The 22,532-nt window shown below is 37.4% G+C and overlaps 1 protein-coding gene across 1 annotated transcript in view; it reads right to left on the minus strand.

The window, feature by feature from the left end:
• PARD3 (par-3 family cell polarity regulator) overlaps positions 1–22,532 on the minus strand; it is a 310,634-nt gene that overhangs the window by 197,961 nt on the left and 90,141 nt on the right. The window contains exons 7-9 of the mRNA XM_010184574.1: positions 20,161–20,244; positions 10,765–10,890; positions 9,021–9,400 (exon numbers count right to left, since the gene is read on the minus strand). Of these exons, the coding sequence (XP_010182876.1) occupies positions 9,021–9,400; positions 10,765–10,890; positions 20,161–20,244 (590 nt within the window). The remainder of the gene's footprint in view (positions 1–9,020; positions 9,401–10,764; positions 10,891–20,160; positions 20,245–22,532) is intronic.

Consider the following 22,532-nt stretch of genomic DNA (forward strand, 5'->3'; position numbering starts at 1 on the left):
TGGGAAGCTGAACACAACCTATGTGAAAGACAACTACAGAACCACTTGAGATTTGTACTGGGTTTGCATGGCAAGGTTTTGGTAGCATGGGAACTACCAAGGGTGGCTCCGGTGAGAAGCTGCTAGAAGTTACCCCCGTGTCCAATGGAGCCAACTCCAAGACAGACCCGCCACTGGCCAAGGCTGAGCCCATTAGCCATGGTGGTAGCGCCTCTTGGATAACATTTTTAAGAAGGGGGCAAACAACTGCTGCACAATAGCAGTCGGAGTAGAATATGCGAGAGAAACATCTCCGCAGACACCAGGGCCAATGAAGGAGGAGCGGGAGGAGGTGCTACAGGCACCAGACCAGAGGTTCCCCTGCAGCCCGTGGTGAAGACCATAGTGAGGCAGACTGTCCCCCTGCATCCCATGGAAGTTAACAGTGGAGCAGAGATCCACCTGCAGCTCGTGGAGTACCCCACAACAGAGCAGGTAGATGCCCAAAGGAGGCTGTGACCCTGTGAGGAGCCTGTGCTGGAGCAGGCTCCTGGCAGGACCTGGGACCCCACAGAGAGAGGAAATCACACTGGAGTGGGTTTGCTAGTAGGGCTTGTGACCCTGTGGGGGACCCACGCTGGAGCGGTCTCTTCCTGAAGGACTACACCCTGTGGAAGGGACCTACACTGGAGCAGTCTGTAAAGAACTGCAGCACGTGGGAAGGACCCATGCAGGAGAAGCTCATGGAGGACTATATCCCATGCGTGGGATCTCACACTGGAACAGAGGAAAAGCATGAGGAGGAAGGAGTGGCAGAGACAATGTGTGATGAACTGGCTGCAGCCCTCATTCTCTGTTCCCCTGTGCTGCTCAGGGGGAGAAGGTAGAGAATTCAGGAGTAAAGATGAGCCTAGGAAGAAGGGAAGGGTGATTTGATTTGCCTGTGACGCTAATTGGTGAGTGATCTCCCTCTCCTTATCTCGACCCATGAGCCTTTCATTATAGTTTGTCTCCCCTGTCCAGCTGAGGAGAGGGAACAAGAGAGCACCTTGGTGGGGATCTGTGTCCAGCCCAGGTCAATATTAGATCTCATTAAAGTCTGATTTAATTTCTGTCTTACTGTTCCCCGTATTCATTTGCTAAGTCTACTTTTTTACTGAGTAGGTTAATGCTCACATGTGCAGGAGTCTAATATAGTCAGCAGTAGTCTATATACAGATTTCCAAAATCTGCACGATTACATTTGATTAAAACTTAGTAAAATATATTTTATTATCAAGATGGTAATCATGTTAAGTAAACTGACACAGGTGACAGTGCTGGGGGTGACATAACCTTTTAAAACCTTAATCTCGAATATATGTAAGTCCTCATGTACACACAGCAAGTGCATGCAGCTCACATTGTTCAGGAAATCTGGATCCATTCCTTTAGGCTAGCTATCGTGAGACAACCTCCCATCCTTCTGCAGCATTCAAGATAGCTGAAAACCTGACATTTGAATTTTAAAGTCTTCATCCACTTTCAGGCTGATATAAAATTCATCAGTGCTATTACACAGAGATGAAAAAAATATTAGATCTCATAACATCCATATTTTACTTTGGAGACCTCACAATTTTAATGACGCTTCAAACGTTCACAGAGCTCTTTAAATCCTTGAAACTTGTATAAGGCTTTTTTAAGTCACATCTCAGCTTTTAATGAATTTATCTTTTTCTTATTTTAAGGATCTGTGTTGAATACTGCTCTCTGAGTACAGGCTTCTAAAATGTCTAAAGCTATAGCAGAACATGACTGCATGCCCAGGACAGTTTTTCATTATTAATAAGATTAATCCCCATAGCATGATGACAGCATCATTACAGATGTCAGGTTCACACCCTTCTATTTAGACACACACACCCCCACACACCCCATGCCCTGGAAAAATCAGAAGTTAAAATTGTCACATTACAAATGCACACAGGATATAAATTTGGACTGTGGCATTTTCTGCTGTCAAATCCCCAGAAAGCCTTTACCAAAGCCGGGAAAACACCACAAATCCACACTGAGCCCAGATATTAGCAGAACAAAATTCTAATTACTTGTTTCTGTTGAAAGACGAGGCCTTAACTTGGCTATGTTTTGCTACACTGCTCTGTACAGCTTTGCATAAGGCAGATTTGGGTGTCATATTCCTTTCACCTCTTTCCTGTTTATTTTACTATTCATGCACTAAAGCTTCCCTTAGCTGTATAATACAGCTTCACAAACTCCTATGCTTATTATCTAGAAATCAGAAGTTCAGACTTGGAAATAAATGGATACATTCGACCAAGACCAAAAAGAAATACGACTCCTGTGACTGGGTTGATTTTTTTCTTTTCTTTTCTTTTTTTTTTTTTACACAACTGATTTAGTTATCGCTACTCCACGCATTGCAGTTCTCCTGTTGATAGAAATGCATATAATACCTTAATATCTTCCTGCTGCTAAAATATTTTCTTAGGGTGTAAAACTGCACTAAAATAAGGACAGAATTGTGCAAACATACTGTAGGCTCCTCTGATATCCCTGATTTACACTAATAATAGGGGGGAAACTGGACACATACAGGCAGAACCAGAACACAAGTAGAAAAAAGAAGGAATTTCCATCTTTCTGAAAAAACAGGTGTCGTCCTACTCAGAGCTAGGAGCTTTACTTTGCAAGGTCTAGATTATCTGAGCTATGTTCCATTTAACCTCTTACAGATTTTAAAATGAGAGAGGGTAGAAAATGTCTTCCTCTCTCTATAGCTGTCATCTCTGACAACGATCAAATTACACCGAGTGATAATAACATTTAAAAATTACCCACTAATTTGTGTAATTCACATTCTTAGGCTTCTTTGACAAATCAGCAGCTCTCTCGACAAGTCAGAGCTCCCCTTTTCTCTTGAATGGGATGCTGAACACGCCTCCTAAGGTCACATCACCCTTAAGAGCTCAGCCAGCTCTGAGCTGAAGACAAAGTAGTTTAAGGTGACTAAAAAGGACAGTTACAGTAGTAAAATAACCATGTTGTACAAATACAACAGGGGCAGATTTGATGCTTCAGTCATTGTTTTGGAGGAAAAAAGTTCTAGTATCATTCAGTTGGGGAGGGGTACAGACACTTTCATGCAATTTAAATAAATATATATTTTCAAAAATCAACATAATATTATTTGGAATTGGTCTGATCATAAACTGACAGAATGTTAAAAAAAATTATTAAATCTTACTAGAGGTGGCTAGACTGCCTCCCAGGGAGGAAGTGTTTAATTTCTCAGTACTGCCAGGATTATCAAGATTCTTGATTGCAGAGGGCATCTGGCATAACGTTTCTGTCCTTCTAGGGCTCTTCTTCTTGAAAAACTGTGCACTCCTTATTCAGCATCAACTGCAGGTCTAAATTCTGAGCAGCAAAATGTACTGCTGGGCAGAAACACTGCCAGAACACGAGACAAAACGCAAGCATCACTTCTGCACTGCTTCCAGTACTTTGATGTCTCTCTCAAAAGGACATTAGTTCAGAGACCCAACAAGAAACATCTGAAGGCCCTGTACTGCCAGCTTCTTACGATACTTCTCTTACAGTTATCTCCCACTCCAGGAGTGCAAGCAGAACTACAAGTAAATTGTGCTTTTCTGTCTCCTTTAATTAAAAAAAATGCAGAGGAGTTCTCAGGTACTTCAGTACAGATCTCCCTAAATTTAAACAAGATTAACAACAACAACAAATATCTCATTTCTAAAACAATGGGAAATGTTTGATAACCAGATAATTGGGCAACACATTTCTTAGTACTTATGCAAGAGAAACAGCAAACGTTTCAGAACAACCTAAATACGGAAAATCCATGTGGGTGAACCGTCCTCAGATGCAATGAAAGATTGTTAAGGCAAAGTGCAGACCCTTCATGAAAGACAAAGAACACCCTCTCCCTTTCCTAAAACAATAAGGGAGGCTGGTTACTTCTATGAACAGTTTGTGACACAAAGTCACAGAAATTACAAAATAAAGTACCCCCACTTAATGAAAGCATTAGATCATAAAATGATCCAGAATAAGGAGAGATACAACATTCCAATAAAACTAAACAGAAGGGCCAAATGCTCTCTGAGAACAATCCGAGCAGAGCCTCTCCTTCCAAGTGCTTCGAGTTCATCTTTTCCACAGTAGACTTTCTTGAGATCCACATATGTACCGAAATAATCGTCTTGCTGTTTTATGCTAGAAAGCAGTTTTTATTAAGGACTGGACCTCATGCAAGAGCTGAACACCGAATATGTTCTCCTTATTGTCAGAGGCTTCACTAAACTAACCAAGACCATGTTAGATACTTCCTGAAAAGTTATTTCACTGCTCCTAGTTTAAGCCTCTTGTATTCAGAATTTTGTAGTCAACGTAACTGTATGTGCAAATAACTGCTTAGAAGGCTGACTGCTCAGCTGTCTATAAAATTTCTGCAGCCACATGCACAATCAAGACAAATTAACTGCATGCCCATTTTTATGTAGTTGAGTTATTTGGAACAAATTTTTTCTCCAAGCAAAGCTCAGACCTCTCAAGAAGATCTTTCATCAACCTAATAGAAACGTTCTTCCCTTTTTGCTGCAGTCTGCTGATAAATAGTAGTCAGAAGTGGTTTCAAAAAATGGAAAGATGAAGCGATGCAGTTTACGTTTCTTCAGTGGCTAATAATGCCCCAAATGATTTGCTTCACTTTTGAATCTCATTTCTCAAGGTCACTTGAGTAATCCAGGAATCTACATGCTTCGTTTCAAAAGTGACAAAACACCCCTGCTGTGTCTGAACAGGAATTCTAAAATCAGTCTAGGAGAACATATCACTTCGAAAGAAATTTTAAATAACAATTTAAAATGTCAGTTCAAAGTCTGGCTCAAGAAACTGTGTGGGGAAACAGAAGAGTAAGATGAAAAATGCATGTAAATCTGTACACTTCAGATACATGACGCAGGGTATCTTACAGACAAGTTCAGGGTCCCGCTTTGCATGCTCTGCTGTATAAAACCAAGTAAAACAAGCAATTGTCCATATATGTGCTTTACCCCACAGCAAATATGATGCCATTTTAAATTAGCATACTCCCAAGCTATCCATGGCATCTTACTTGTGCCTCTAATGACTCCCTGAAGAAAGGAACCTGAGTGCGGCAGGGCTGAGTGTCACTGCATCATGACACTGAATGCCGTCACCTGGTGGGACTTGCAGTGTTTAAGCTCAGCTCTGTATGTAAAATGAGCATTACTAACCACAGAAGAGCCAGTGAGCCAAACAGGAATCCAACAAGAAACTCTGAAGAGCAATGAGTCTCGCAATCCTCCTCACATCTACAATGCAACCATTTTCCTCTGTTGCACTACCCAAAGGTGCCACCTCTCTCTCAGGACTCACCATACCCTAGGACGCAGCTGCTACACCCTTTCTGTAATAGACTTAGTGATTCCTACAGCTTTCCTGCTGTGAGGTATCCTGCACTTGCTCACTCATTTCTTTCTCTTGAAGCTATACTATTTTACAAGCGAGGGGGTCAAAAAAGAAGAGATGATCACAACTCCAATGGCCAGTAGTGTTAAGTCACTCTCTGGAAGTGGGAAGATGTGGACTGAAGTCCTGATGCACTGAATACTTCAGACAAAAAGAAAATTGCAAAATGTGTGGAGGAACTAGAACCAGCTTTAAAAGCAAAAGCTCAGTTTTGTCATTTTACATCAAGAATTAAATATTTAATTTAGCTACACAAATATGTAGTTACAGATAGAAATTATTTCATGTAATGAGTGTTAAGGGTAATCAAATCAAATGTCGCTAATTTAAAGACTCAGTGCTTCAGGTTTGTCTTAGTACAGTGCTCTCAAAACCAGTATATATGAAATCTGAATAACACAATGGCCAATTGAAAAACAGTCTTTTGAATGCTTTAGCCAGTATCAGGCTAAATGTTGCAAGTTACTCAGTGCACAAAAACTAAGCCTTAGAATCATTTGTTGTATAAGTGGTTATTTATTATTTATAAGCGCTGAACTAAATTTCTCTCAATTGCATTGGCTCGAACCCTTGCAAAGAAAAAGCACTCTGAAATTGTTCTGGTGTATATGAGGTCAAAATTTGTCCTAACACTCCACGTGCTGTATCAGTGGTCTTATTTTCTCTATATATTAGCTGTAAAGAACTATTTTTATTTATTTATACTTACTGTGTATCAGCTTGCACCAAAATATATATAAACATAGGCTCGCTGTCATGTCTTGCACTATCTTAATTTGTGTTAGCTATTAAGCTAGACTGTTATTCAGCCTTAATGGCATTAGAATATCAGCAATAACCCCTACATCTGTATGCTAAAAGTTCAGGCCCTGACCTTTAAGGAAAGATAAACAGATATCCATTTTCATTTAGAAAAGCCAACAAACATTCTGCATTGACTGAAACATATGACTGACCTTCTCTTCTGACTTTATTAAACAGCTAAATCCTATGAAAGTTCAGGTTATTTTAAAATGCCAAAACAGCAGTAAATATTAAGAAATCATAATTACAGAAGCACATACTGTAGGGTTATCTTACCATGTCATTTTATATAATGAAGCTCATGCAATATATAGAAACACAGCTGTAATAAAGAAGGTCTGTCTGTATTGAAAAAGAGTCAATTCTCATATACTACATCATTAACCAGAATGCACAGGTTAAATCAAAAGCTAATTTCAAGATGTTTGAATGCCTTAATGCACCCCACAAGGCGTTTTTAATCTAACAATGGTAACTGGTGAATAACTGCTGTCTGTTAGCTACAAAGAAGCACAATTGTTAAATGACTATGAAGACTGTATTATTACAACATCCTTCATTAGAAATAATCAAAGACAATCACGTCGCTATTGCACGCATATTTATAACAAACTACTTGGGGGCATCTTTAAGTGTTTTGCTTCATTTGTTTTTTCACGTGTGTGTGTTCTCAGAGTGATCAAATGAAAGCCAAAATGGGAGGACATGCCTATGACATCCTTCTACAGTCAATATGAAGGACAGCTACGATAAAAAGGAATCCTTCCTCACACACAATTTTTTAAAGAATACTACCATGCATAAAATACAGTACACTAGTTTCTGTCTGTCTATTATCTGAGCTAGGTGCCATTTCTTCATAAGTAATATTCTCACATAAGCAAACTGTTAGGAACAAACGTCTCCCCTAAACTTCTAAAATATATTCTAGATATGGATCTCAAAGCATTTACTAATGTAAGAGACATCGGACTTCTCTGGTGTGAACTAGATGTTAAACTATCTTACAAAATACTTTCCACCAACAGGTAGCATGCATCTCCTTCACTCCAAAACCACTGGTCCCAGCAAGGCTAAATTACATTAAAGAAGCAGGGGTAGCATTTATGAAATAGTATCCAGTGCAAGATAACCAAATGTAACCTCATGTCACCCTGAAAGAATCCATAACACATCAAATTGATATCTTTCGTCTTATGAGCAGCTATACCACCACATTTGTCTCATGCAAAAAATACTGTGTTCCCATATTCTATGTTCTTGTGTTGGTGCTTTTAAATTATATGAAATGTTTATTTCCAATCCTGGCTAAGAATTCTTCTATGTAATGTCCGAGTGATATTTCTACTGGCTTACGCGGACACAAAAAAATAGGTACGATCACTGTAGTGACTGAGAGCATATCAGTAAGCACAGTGATTCCTTACTCAGCCAATAACAAGTTTTTCCAACCAGGATGATCCGAGCTGATGGCCTAAAGAATTTCTTGAAGGAGCATCAACAACAGAAGCAAACTGTCAACTCAACCTTATGTCATCCAAGTTTGCAGAGCTTAAAATTCAGCAACCAGAAAGAAGCAATCTGGTGGTTCATGTGAAGTTCACAGAAAGGAAAGCATAATGATAATGTGACAAGTAGCCTGGTACCCGTGAAACTGTAAATCTCTACCATTCAATGCATTGTCTTCAATAGCTTCCAATAAAAAGATTAATTAATTAGAATTATTAACACTAAGAACATACCATATTCTAACGGGAACATACTTCAATTTCATGGAGAAGACTGCCACATGGTAAACTTTTTGATGTGTAATGTAAACCGTATTCTTGCTGCTACAGATCAAATTATATCTAACCTTAAACATGCTCATTTTAATAGCACAAGCTTACAGCATGTGTAATCCTTTAAAAAAATCATTTCCCAAGAGCTAAGAAACACTTGCGTCTGAATGTTGTTTTATTAGACTTCAAACTATCTGAAAAGCATCTAGATGGTAACTACTGAAAAACACCAGATTTTCTTACTTAGGACATTTAACACATCATAAAAATTCTACAGATGTACCAATGTATCTACATGTGCACACATAACACAGATGTTGAGATAAGCACGCACTGCTTTCTCCTCTGCCCTTAAATAGTCTCTCACCCTCATTGAAATTACATTAGCATAACGGCCAAGATAGGAAATATCACATTACATCTCAACCATTTAAACAAACACTTTCACATCCCAGGGGAATAAAGAAAAGCTTTAGCTGGAAATTAGAAAGTCCAATTTACCAACTGGATCCCACACACTCTTAAAATCCAACAGCAAAACCACAGTTACTCAATTTGAAAAGTCATGATACCTGTAAAGTACAGAATATGGGCCATTTTAGCTTATTTATTTATATTAAATAGTTCACCACTCCCTGGGGCTCGGCCAACAGGATCCGTAGCAATTACTGCACTTTGCTATTAGTTGAGAGACAGAAAGCACTGTTGGAGCAATCTTCAAAACATCCTTTTGCAAACATGCCGCACACACCAAACGCACAGCTGGACTCCTGGGCATGCTATCTGGGACAACTCAGCCCCTTGGCTTCGAAAATGAACCCATCACAGTCCCCAGGCTACTGCAAGCTGTCCTGCCCAATACAACGGCACTGGACACACGTACACACACTACGCACACGTGCTTTGTGCTGAATGAGGAGCGCATTAGTGCCTTACCTTTCCTCAGCTGTATACTGAGCCTCTTCCCTATCTTTTTGGTGTTATACCCACTGTTTGCAGTGGAGGTAAGAACTTTCTGAGGTGATGGCACCAGGCCCGAGGGTGGTTTCCCTGATGAATTCACACTATGAGGTAGCTGCGAGTAGGAGTCTGTCTGATCGGACTGGGTACCCGCTCGAGACATTCTTTGTAACGTGTGAAGTCCAGAATTAATACTTTTGCCATCAGCATACTGGGAGTCGGGGCTGAACCGGCTGGAGTAGTAAGTGTTCTTCTCGCTTTGGGACAACTGTTCATACTGCTCTTTATTTGCCGCAGGGACCACGTGGAACCAAATGAACGGCGTACGCATGGCTTGGCGAAACATATGCTGTGCTCTAGGTTTCAAAATGAACAGAAAATTAGCAAATTAGGACTGGCAGACTACAAGACATTATAAGCATAATCATTAATGTTAATTAAGCAACACGAGCTGACAGACACATTGCACTCAAGCATAAACCATAAAACTTGAATCTGTTCACTAGCCTACTTGGTCTGCTTTTTGCTAAGGTTTATTGCCTTAGGGCAACACAATGGTTAAACATGCTTAAAAACTAATGTACCAAATACTGGATTCAGAAAAGCAGAAATTTTAAGCACAGTCTTGAAATGCAGATAGTTCTATGGCAAGACTGCAATGTCCTTTTGTTTTGAACCTTGATAATTGCAATAATTGTGATAACAGTAATCACATTGACAACAGAATTATTACAATGACAACTTCACTTTATTCAAAGACAATGTATTTCCACAATTTGCTGAGAGTATAGGCAGTCTTGCAAATAATCTAATTTACATTTCACCTTCTGTAAGTTAGTAGTCCCTCAGAATACAACATAAAGAAATAGGAAAAAAAATGCTCAATCCTGCGCAGACAGACATTGGGCTCTAGGTCATGATCCAAAGTAGACAAAGTCAACAAGTCTCTTCACAGACTTAAAAAACTGTGATTGAGAACCACAAAACAAGCAGAGACAAGCTGCTTTCAACCAGATGTTCCAATCCAGGTCAGATTCAAAGAAATAAAAAACACATTTCAAATGTATATTAACTATAGGATGATCAGAATAAATGACATTCCTTTGGTCCACAATGTGTTAGGGTTTCTAGAACAATATTATAATCTTTGAAATCACTCATTTTCTGCATACCTCTTCCCTGCTTTTTCTTTCAACTATCTCTGTGTGAACAACCACCTCATTTTAACAGTTTTTCTGATTCACCATTTGGGGATTCTACCAAGTTCAGGCTTCCACTGAGCAAGTATTTATGATCTCTCAAGCTTCTCCAGGAAGTCTCTACATATAGTAACCTTAGATCTCACACACACACAACCATAAATATTTTTTAAAATGTTAAAAAAAAGTCTCCATGCTGTCCACTATATTGAACATGATGCATTGCAAGTATAAGAGCAAAAGTCATATGTGAATTTCAGGATAAACATTTACCTATGCACGAAGAAAAAATTCGTAATGTGCAAAAACAATCAAATGAGAAGCGCATACACTCTAATGACAATAATTACCCTGAATTTCTTGTAGTTTGGCTAATTGAAAACCACTAATGTCCCTTACTATATCTTTCCTTTATTAGAAATGCAAGCTTAGACACTTCTTTTCCTACTTTCCTCAAATTACTTCAAGGTGCAGTGTTAAAGATTAAATAATGTCATCTAACATGCGGTAAGTACACTTACTGTTCAAATCTCCTATTCCGAAGGTCTCCATCGTTAATCCTGACAATACAATCATTCTCACGAAAAAGGTTTTCTTGTTCAGCTTTCCCACCCTTCTCCAATCGCTTTACCAGCAGCCCCAGGGTTCTGGAACATTAAGATTAGCAATGATTACTGTTTGAACAATTCGCAGCATAGAAAATCCTACTGATTTAATATTTTATCATAATCACAATAGAAACTAAATCTGAAACCATCTTTACCTTGAAGTAGGACACCATAGTTTCAAATAACTCATAAGCATTACCTGAATTATTATCCCTTATCTATGAAACAAAAAGCCTAGGTGAATCAAGCATGTCACTTAGAAGCAAGAACAAACAGGCAGTGTGATGACAGCACATCCATTCTTGCAAAAGGTCTCGATTTCTGAGCAGTAAAAGCTCCAAAAAACACCACGCATCTGAAACCTAGCATTCTTTTCTGCTAGTTAATTGGAGATGAACCGGTTCAACTTAAAATTTGAATTTCAGAAGTAGAAGAGAATACGACAACCATCACTACCGCTTCCGTGCCAGTGAGCTGTGGGGTCATCTCATGTAATAAACAGCCTATAATGAAGGGATCAATAGAGGATTCAGGAATTTCATGTGATGCAAATGTTTTTATTTTTTAAACTTAACTTTTTTACTAAAAAGCAAAGAGAAAATTAAAAAGTTAAATGCCATTTTTAATTCAGTGTATTAAATTGGTTCAGTAATGACTGAAAACAATTACCATACGATAGCCTCTGTGCAATGTGTTGGTCATGGCTATCTAGTGCTTACCCACAGTGTCATCTCAAGGACATTCTTAAAGCAAAATCGTAAACAAATACTCAACCTGAAATGATGAACTGGATCCTGAAGAGTGGATTTCTGAGGTATTGGTAGGATAGAGTGAAAAGTCAATGGTGTTTCTATATCTGAACTCTAGCTTTGAAGAAGGATTCAATCTTCAGCATTATTCTTGCATCGACACTGCATTTGATTTTTTAAAGATCAGCTTTACATTGAAATCCCACAGGATGTATCAGTGGGTCAGATTCTCATCATCCAAGTCAACAGCACTACTTTTTCAGAAGTCATTTCAAGGCACGGTGTGAAAAATACTCAGTTGTGTGGCAGGAATTGCAAGACCACATATGTCTTTTAGCACAGAACTTGCAGTGAACATAGCACTTCAGTTCACACATACCTCAAAGTAAATGAGCAGTCAATGATGCTTAAAAGGACTCATGCACTCAAGTTATAAATGCACTTGAGCACTTCATCAAATGGCTCAGAAAAGCAAATTTAACTTGAACTTATTTCATCCATTTTAAATTTTAATTTTGAATTTTAAATTCTTCATTTACCTATTTATCAACATACGCAGATAAAACATTTACTTTACAGAACAGTCGTGCATTTTTTTCCTACAAGGCAGATGAAGGAGTAATAGAAACAATCCTAGTAGTATTCCCATTTTGGAACCACCTAGAGACATTAAGATATGATGTTGAAAGGATCTATACACATAAACAGACTGTGAGGAGAAAAACAACATAAAGCATTTTGACAACACAAATCATCAAATGAAGTTTGAGTCACACATTAACATTTAAGCGATACTGTTCTGTTTCCAACTGAAGCAGAGTATTTTGCAAACAGCTAATGTGCTGCACCTTTGACCTGTCCTGGGCTCCCATCAGGGGCAAACCTTCTCCACTCTCACTTGGTTCCCAATGGACCGCTTCAGTGCAGTCACTGACACTCACTGCGATTGGGATTGATGCTAGCTCAGTCGCTGCGACTAGCAATCTGTCTCTTTGCACTAACACTGCTGAGCACAAGGACCAGCAAGATTCCATAAAGCTAAACTATCATTTCTCCAGAACATATGCATTTCAGGGAAAAAAAAAAAACCTTAAACACAACTGATAATAGGGTGTATCTAGTCCTATCCCTCCCCATCCCAAGTTGATATTCTTTGCGTTTGGAAAGTTTCACTTTTTGTAGACTCCTTCCAAAAACCCAGCATCTCCCATTAAAAATGAAAATTAAAAAAGAAAAAGCAAAACCAATTTTCCAAAATTTCCCAAAGCAAAAAAAATTCTTACTTAATTTCTTCTGGTCACCAAGGTAGCGAAACACCTTGCATTATCTGGATTTATTGTGGTTTTATGCTTGCCTTTCCCACAATCCTCTAATAGTTTGCATGAAAAAGATTCTAAAAGACCACAACAGTGACACAATAACTTAATGACCTTGTTGTGCTCCATTTATTGTACTAAATTTTGCTGATAATTATGAAGGTGTGTGTGTCTACTCTTCCTTTTCTTTCACTTCACACCCAACAGTGCTCCAATGCAGGTGTGCTCCTCTGTAATGCCCAAAGACATTACTCAGAAGACAAACTCAGAATTTGGATGTGCATGCCATGCCTGCACGAGGGCATTCACAGTAATTGCAACAGGTGTTTTGTTTATATGGTTAAACATCAAAAAGAGAAAAATATCAATATGCTAAATATCAAAACATATTCTACACAAAGTACAACATTCCAAGTTCATACTATGATAATACATTATACAAAATAATATGATTATTTCATCCCAATGACTCCATGTACTTACGATTACAAAGTAATTGATCTATCAGTGGGTTTTTGCACAGCATTCGTCTTGAAATGCTGCCTTCTACTCCTTCGCATTTTGAAGTTATGTTACATTATGAATACAAGATGCATCTTTATGCATGGTTTGTCATTTCTTAAATTTGCTACACCTAAGCTCTCAAATCTAGTAAAAGTTTTACTAATCCTAACCAACAGTAAAATAATGTAACACGTTAAATAAACTACCAGTCAAAATTGAAAATAATCTTATTGAACAAAGGCTACAAGTTCTACTAATGCAAGATTGCTCATCTCAGACACAACATATGGTGCTCATGAGGATTTTGCTTTTTAGCAAACGTTAAAGCCAGGTTAACCAAGGCATATAAAGTCACTGAGAACAGATTCAAGGCTGGATGAACAGCGAGAGTCAAATTTGAAACCAGGATACTCACAGTGCCTATTTATTTATTTATTTATGTATTTTCTATAAAGACACATGGAGCAAAAGATCCCTTTAGACATAGTTCCAGAAACAATTTCCTGAATGTAATTCTGCACAGCAGAGCAAACTCTCCTAGAACTTGCAGAAAACGTGTGTTTCTGAACATTTTAGTAACAAATGCCTATCAATTTCCTACAGTATTCCTTCAGCATATTATGGTTAGATATAAGAATATGCCTCTAAGAAAAGGCATTATGGGAATTCATGCTTGTTGTTGCAGCAACTGGAGATAAACAGAGAAGTCCTGATACTGAAAATATGCAATAACCCAAAAACTAATTGGATTTTTTTCCCTGCCATATGCCACCACCATTAATCCTGATAAGTGGAGATGCAGCTCTACTACAGTTTCAATATTAAATTTCCTACATTAGGAAAACATAAATTTTGAAAGCCTGTAAACTAATCTGGTATAAAATACAAAAGTCATTATATATATTTGTATAAACACAACCATGTAGCATACAAATACATGGGTGCATTTGAATTTGGTTAATCCTGTCCAGTTAAAGTAAGTCAATACATTTTCTAACATAAAATCTTTCATTACAAATGTTTTAAACTATAACTTCTTTAGGAATGAGATTAAAAAATTGTGGGAACCTCTGCAAAAAAACCTCTGCAAGTCTACAATCCTGTCGAAACAGTAATTACAAAGGGAAATTTGGTACCTGCACTGTTTTAGACTAACATTAGCTGACATGGGGACAGAAGGGAAACAGTATCAAAGCACACAGCTCAATCTTTGCATTTGTTTTAAATACCTAATTGGGAACGTAAACAGCTTAGATTATATTAGCATTTGCACCACTGTATTTCCACAAGGTTCATTACTCTAATTATACAATCAAAATAAACTCAGCTACATGTGTTAACATTTCAGTTCTCAGTGTAAATTACAACCAATGATAAAACTAGAAATAAACAGGCATGTTTTATTGGCATCTAAATTGCCTGAGTTGGTCCGGGTAGTTCTTTGAAACTGCGAACTCCCCACATGTCACCCAGCTGTATGGAAATGATGATCATTTGTCATAATAAAAACTGACAGTGTAAATACTACGAGAGTAATAAAAATACTACATTGAGCATCTAGAATATGATTTGGCCATCACCACCCATTGTACGTACACACTGAAGTTATTTACCTATTGCCTGCAAGCTAACTGTAATATAATCAAATCAGACAGAACAGAAAATAACCAATTTAGATGTTTATGTAAAGCCACTGACATGAAAAAGCAAAAACTAGATTAAGGGGCAAAAATAAGAATTGATTGAAAAGCAGATGTGTAGCAGTTTCACGCAATGAAAGATCTCGGAAAGTTCCACAGGAACAGAAACACTGTGTAAGTTTCCTGAGATTTGGAGGTCAGAGTAGGCAAATCAGTTTGTTTGTTCAAGTTAAATTATCGTGGCTGATCAATGCTAAATTGGACATAAACTCTTCTACATAACATTGACATCACTGTTCTACAGCGGAGGCACTAAAATAACGTTATCAGCTTTCGCACTCCAATTCTGGAATCAATTTCCACTCTTTGGTAACTAGTCCTCAGCTTTTTAGCTTGACTAATACTTCAAATTAAGTTTATATAACTTTTTAAAGGCTGAGATCAGACAAAGAAAGCCTTGGATTCAGCTAAAAGAATGAGGGAATGGTACATTCACACCACAGGGAATCTTTTGCCAATGCATGTTTTTGAAAACCATGGCTACCTTTGAGACTTGAAAGGTTGGAAATGCAGAGGAGGAATAAATGGAGATAACACATACCTTCTAGATGATCAAACAGAATACAACTATCAGAAAGGCACCTTGAAGGTAATACTAAGGACTCTCAGTGTAGACAATGGCCATTAGATGCTACTTAAGTTTTCTTAGTATCTTGACTAAAAGACTAAAACTTTTACAAAGAAATATGAAATTATTTCCAAACTAGAAAGTGAAGGGCACTTCCACTAAAAGCAAAAAAAATAAAATAACTACAGAACAGAAAAACATATAAACAATTTTCTAGTACAGGTTTTGTGTATACATCAATGTCTACCTTCATTTGAGGTTTTTCTTTTTCCTTAATAAAATCTGTTATTTTTGTCATTTAAGCTGCCAAAAAGCAATAAAATTCAGTCTTTTATTTTTCTTATTCTTCTGAGACTTCCTTAATACTTTTAAGACATTTAGAATACCTAACACAAAAGCACAGATTAAATATTTTAAGTTGTCAGGTTTTAGCTGTACAGTTTACCAAGGATTTTGTGGCATGCTTCGACATATTCATTGCTCTGCATCAAAGAAACATGTCTGATACTTATTAATAGATGTTCTTTATGGAGTTTTCAGATGAATACCCGAATCCTCATCTATTCTATTTCACTAAGTAGACTTCACAGTAGTCTTGGGATTATAGGACTATAACTTCTGTATTGCGATTCACAGAGATTTCTGATGTTATCTCATATATTCCTTATGTCAGTTGAACCAAAGACAGACATGGCAGAATTTCAGAAAGGCAAAGAGTTTTCAGAAAGTTAAAGAGTTTGAGCAGATTTCAAAGACGCTTAAAAGCAGAAGAGGCCATATAATGGTAAATCATGCTATAATTACTATTAAACTTGCAGAGAAGAAGTCGATTCAATCCCATTTATGCATCAACATAACATTCCCCATCAGTCAGGATTGCTCAAATGCTATTCTTAAGGGACTGAGTGCTTGCTCTCCTCTCTGACCACTTAAGAAGAAGGAAGGATTGGTGATAAAGGCAATTTTGCTTGGATTTAGAATTTTCTTTCCTTTTGTGCTTTCCTCTCATTCGTTTCCTCTTTGCTCTTTATCTAAACACTTTCCTGTTCACATTCTATTCTGTCCTTCTTTCTGCTTTCATTTTTATGCCTCTTATTCTGTTTAGCACTCTGTTCATACCACTGTAAAAATGTGCAAACAGGTTTTCCAAAACTTTTATTTTGAAAAGCGTCACGACCATAAGGTGAAGAATATGTAGATCTCTCCTCCTTTTTGATAAGGTGAAGAAACTCTGCTATCCAAAGCATAAGATCAAAGAAGGCCAGGAAAGAACTAGAGGTAAAAACAGAAGGGTAATAAGAAAACATATCCATAGAAGAAAATTCAACCAGGTCTGTACAAATCAATAGCACTTTTCACAGAAAATTACGGATTGTTTTTTCCTTTAAAAAAAAGTCTCAGTTTTACTAGAAACAGAAATAATTAGCCACATCTACACAGAAGAAGCAGAGATCTTTACAGATTTTATTCAAGATCAAAAGCCAATATTGAAGACAGATTTTTACTCTGAACCTAAACCCTTAAAAGACCAGGAACAAGTCAAATATTCCCTCTATATAAATAAAGGACATAGCTATGGCACATAATTTTTAGAGGTCTGGGGTGATTGCTTTGAGGAAGGTGAAATATTTTGGTGGGAGAAGGCCTCTGCTTATAGCATAAGGGAAATAAGGGACAATTGCTATAGTGTGTTTTTACACTTTTTCAAATTACTGATTTAATAACCACTGTCTATTAAGTAACATTATCAAAAGCTAAAGAAAGGAACTGGAAGAAAAAGAACTGAAAACACATCATAACTGGAATTGAACATCGAGCAAATATAAAACAATGGTGCGCTGTTGGACTAAGCTATACGATAACAGCAGATCTTTTCTTTTTGGACATCCCTCAAAGTCTTTACTGAGTCCTGTGTTTGGTATTGTATATTTAGCTTTCCAGTGAGCAGATCACTTGCTCAAGTGAGTCAGTTCACTGCTGCTCGGAGCAGTGTGCTCTGCAGCCAGAGGAACAAAGAGCAGCCATGTGGTAGGGTGAGAAACAAGTAGGCAGGAAGGGATCCTGCCAAGCATCTGCTCTCCCTCTGAATCTAGCAAAGTAGAACCAAGTGTTTCTGAGCAGCTCAAAAGAGCTGAGGGACCAGGAGTAAAAAAACCAAAACAAAAAAAAAAAAACCACAAAAAAACCCACCAAAAACCACCAAACAAATCCACACACACACACACACACACAAAAACCCCAAAAACAAAACAGAAAAAAAAACCACAACCAAAAACCCACAACCAAAAATAAATAAAAAACTCCCACCAGCTGCTCCAAAACTGAAGTTGGGTGCATTCCTTTCCCTTCCCACACTGCAGGTAGCAGGAAAAAATGTCTTTGTTCTCACTGAAAGCAGGCAGAGGTGTGGGCACAGCTGACACTAAACAGGAGTGCTTGTCATCAACACCAAGCAACAAACTCTGCATTTCTTTTACTACAACGCAGAGAGCATAGGAGAAATGTTACGGAAATATCCGAGGTCCTCTCCAACTCTCATTGCTCTTCCACACACTCAAGACATGGACACAAGTATCTTCCTCCTCCAGAAGATTATTTTGGGGTGGTTCAATAAAACGGAGACAGCAATTGCATGTACCATCCGTATTTCAGTCAGAGGAGTTTTAGTATTATGAAGAAAAAGTAGATATATTTTCATATAAAAATTATTTCTCTTGTAACAGAATTTGTTTTTCAAGTAAATCATGATTCTGTATTTAAAATTGCCTTTCTTGTAATACAATTTTACCATATAATCCCAAACTCAGGACAAAGAAAGGGTTAAAAGTCCTTCATAGCTCTTGACAGAGCTAGCATCCTTAAAAAAAGTGAGGTATTTTATTTCTGTGTTTACAGCTTTTTCATTGTACATGCTCTCATTACATAAAAACAGCTTAAGCTTCACCTCAGACTTGACAACCACATTAATAGCCTGGAAGTGAATTTTACTTGACTTAAAATTTTTATTCAAAATGTAAAAATATACATTTCTAACATGAATTTTATTAAACAAGTACTTAGTAGGCAGCCAACCTTCTTAAATCATTTTTTTTCTGGCCTTCCTGTCTAAATCCCAGATAACTGTGTGAACATTTCAACCATTTCCAACTTAGAGGATTTACTTGTGAGCTTATGTTTGAAGTACCATTCACTCAAGCCCTTTCTATCCCCACACTGACTTTACTAAATTTCAGATCATGAATAGAAGAATCTATCACATTACATAAGTTTGTTCTTAATACTTGTAGTCCTGCGAAAAAGTAGCCCTGAATTTAAAAAAAACCAACAAACTCTCATGATACATTTCAGTATGGCAATGAAAGCATTTGGTTTAAAGTAACAGCTGCAAATAAAGCTCTAATGCTGTGTTTAAAATCCTATGAAGGTATTTGGTATAGAAGGAAAAATACATTTATCATCTCCAAAATAGGTCCATATCAATTTTTGAGATATCTTAACTACTAAACTGAAATTGCTGCTGGGTCAGCAGATGTGTGAGAACAGAATTCCTCTTCATGTGTAATCAAAGGCTACTTTTTAATATAAGTACTTATTCCCATTTTCCTTAAAGATGGAAAGTCCAGTCATACTTAGAACATGCATCACCAAAATAAAATTTGCTTATATTCCTGAAGAATTATTATTCTTTCCATACACTTTAGAGCTTCAAACCCATCACTAATTACTACAAAAGTTAAGCTATTTTTCTGCGACTACGTTAATGACCCCAAATGCTAAAACTCTACTTTAGCAAAGCAAGCATTAGAGATTAAGCATTCTGTTTATTAATATAATCCCCCAAATGATATCTTTAATGTAAGTGACACTCTTTACTTTTTTTTTTTTTAATTCATTACAACTTCAGGAGTTCCAAATTCTCATGTAACTAAAACAGGTTCACCTTCCCCAAAACCAGAATGTTTCAACTCGTTTCGCTACTTCCTTTTAACCCCACCAGATGCGACAACACTAAAATATCGAAAGCGTGACGATTGTTTTCTCCTCTACTCTTATCAAGTGCAGGCGTAGGATGCTTCTGGTTTCGAGCCCTGCTGTTATAGGGGAACCTGTGGCTCTAAACCGTCAGCAAGGAAACACTGCATAAATATCCACCTGAATTAAAGCAGCAGATTATAATTTTTAAGAGTCCAAAAGGAAACATCCTTATAATCAATTTCTCATGAGATTACAACAGAACCTCTATTAAAACCTCTCAGTTCTAAATCCCTTTAACCAGAGCCTTTCCATGACAGAGTCCACTCCAAGTACAGAGTCAGCAAACTCACATTTCTTCCTTTCTTAATCAGTGAGACTGTCTTTCAAAAAACATACAATATCCTACACAAAGCAAAGTCACACAACACAAGAATTAACACAACTAAGATAGAACACAGCAAGTAATGATTCAATTAAAATCCTCCACGATACGTTACCTTCCACCTCGGGCACTGAAAGGCACTACATGGATTCCCAACGGCCCGCCGTCGTTGGAGACCTCGACGAGCTTTACCATATCACTGTGAGACAATGACGAATGAGGGAATATGAACGTGTACCGGGAAGGAACCAAAAAACCCCACACAAACATACACAGAAAACCAAAACCATTCCAGAAATCAAGTCATGGTGATGAAAGCATTGTTGAATGCTACGTACCTGAAGATTAATCTGATGGCATGAAAGGAGATCAATCATCAAAAATAATTCAATTAGTAAAACAAACAAAAACCAAATAACTTTTTGTAAACTTGGTTTGCTACATAAAAACATCATTATCACATGCATATTGTTTTATTTCTTCCATATTCTAAAGTTAAATTTAAACCTAAAGTTAAATTTTTGGACCACTGAGCAGAAATATCTTAAATATAACTTAATTTTTTTTCCTCAAAAGCCTAAAAGCTTATCATAGCACTAGCATGCTTTACTTGTGCATCTTAGATACAGCCCATTCTAAGTGTTAACATTAGCTTTTACATTACTGTCCCTTAATCAAATGAGAATTATTAAATTTTAATTGATTAAATTATTCTAGATTTTAAAAACATTCATTTGTTTTATTATAATTCCATTTCTTTTACTGGAAGCTTGCTGTATCTCTATCTCCTTACTAGGCAAAGCTTCCAAAGTAAGATTTAACTATAATACTCAAAACCAACCCGATGTCCTCCTGAAGCAACCATGCATCTAGTTTTCAATTACACTTTTTGCTGCAGAGACAGGAAAAGTGAAAGAGGAAAGTAGACATTCAGAAAGCTACTGATGCATCTGAAACATTCCCACATCTGGAAAGGTGGAATATAGCCCATATATAAACCATAAGGAGTTATAAATACACAAATGAGAAAACAATAGACGAAGGCCAAACCTCTCAGTAAATCTGGAATTGAGAGATCTGAACGAAAGCTACAATCTAAACTTGTGGCTCACACTCTCTCTCTAGCGTTACCTTCTTTTTCCATATTTCCTGGCACTACATATACATACACAGATCTTTGAGACGCTTGTTTCTCACAAGCATACAAATCAGATTTAATCTAGAAATGAAGCAAAGAGCAAGACCAATGCCCTACGATAGCAGTAAAAGCTTTTCTACTTCCTTCAATGAGCTCCTGAGCATATGGTGGCCCATCACAAAAGCCTGCAGCGCTTAATCCAGAGTCTGAGGATAACCAGACCACATATTGCTAGGAAGTCAACAAAAACCCTGCATTACACTTTGGTTTATATTTCTTCTTCATTAAAATTTTTTAATATATTTTTACGGTAGCCTTTACACTTCTCGTATGCCTCAATTCCTGTCTTATTTTTTTAACTCGTTTTTTAAACACCACAAATGGAAGGTCTCTATGCCTGATGCCACTGTTTAGGCTCAATAAAGTATTGCAACAATGGGAGAGGTAAGACACATCAGCCAAAAATGTGTTATTCTGCAGACCTGGACCAATATTTTAAGACTGACAGCATTACAGCACTTGGCAATGTTCCCTGTCCCAGTGTCTGTACAGGCAAACCCCATTTCATTCTCACCATACATTAAAGCTAAGTTTTCATTAAGCAGTGCACAAAGGAGCTCACAGGACTCAAGCAATGCCTTTCACCTCCAAGAGGTACTCTAAAAGGCATCTTTCACTATTGGTATGCCTATGACTCCCTATGATCAACTTTTTTTTTTACTTTCCTGTTAGCTTAAAAAAAAAAAAAAAAGAGCTGAGGAAGAGACCGAATGAAAATCAATGTGATTCACCTGGAACTGTCATAAGTGGAAACACAGCTCAATTTTTTTTTAAAAAGTCAGTTTCCTTATCCAGCCTACACTGCTTAGTTTGTTCCACTGCTTGAGCCAGTAACCTTCCTTATTTACTAAAATACACACTTTGGGTCCAGGCTCTCATTTTACTTATACGTTTTCTTCAAAGAAATTCATACCAAATTCAAAAGCTAAACTCTGCAAAATGGAAAACAAAAGGAAATGAACCCTTCCTGAGAGAGATTGTTTAAATCTGCCTTCCTGATTTCTTCAGAAGTTTGGGCCAACTACTTCAAACAAACATACAACGAAGCATGATATCAAAACTGAAAAGAATGAAGTAGCATGTGATGAAAGACATTAAGTTACTTAAAAGCATCATCAAGAAGCATTACATTTGACAGAAGTTCATTCACAAAGTATGAGGTTTTTGACCGCACAACTTATGTGAACCCCATGCACATCTTCCCTGTGAACTGGTGACAGGAATTAAGTTTTACCCCTTTGAAATTCTTGCATGTTGATTTATTTGTGCTAGCACTGACCCTATTCCTG

The sequence above is a fragment of the Mesitornis unicolor genome, unplaced genomic scaffold, assembly GCF_000695765.1.
Source record: "Mesitornis unicolor isolate BGI_N332 unplaced genomic scaffold, ASM69576v1 scaffold2165, whole genome shotgun sequence".
NCBI classification, from domain to species: domain Eukaryota; kingdom Metazoa; phylum Chordata; class Aves; order Mesitornithiformes; family Mesitornithidae; genus Mesitornis; species Mesitornis unicolor.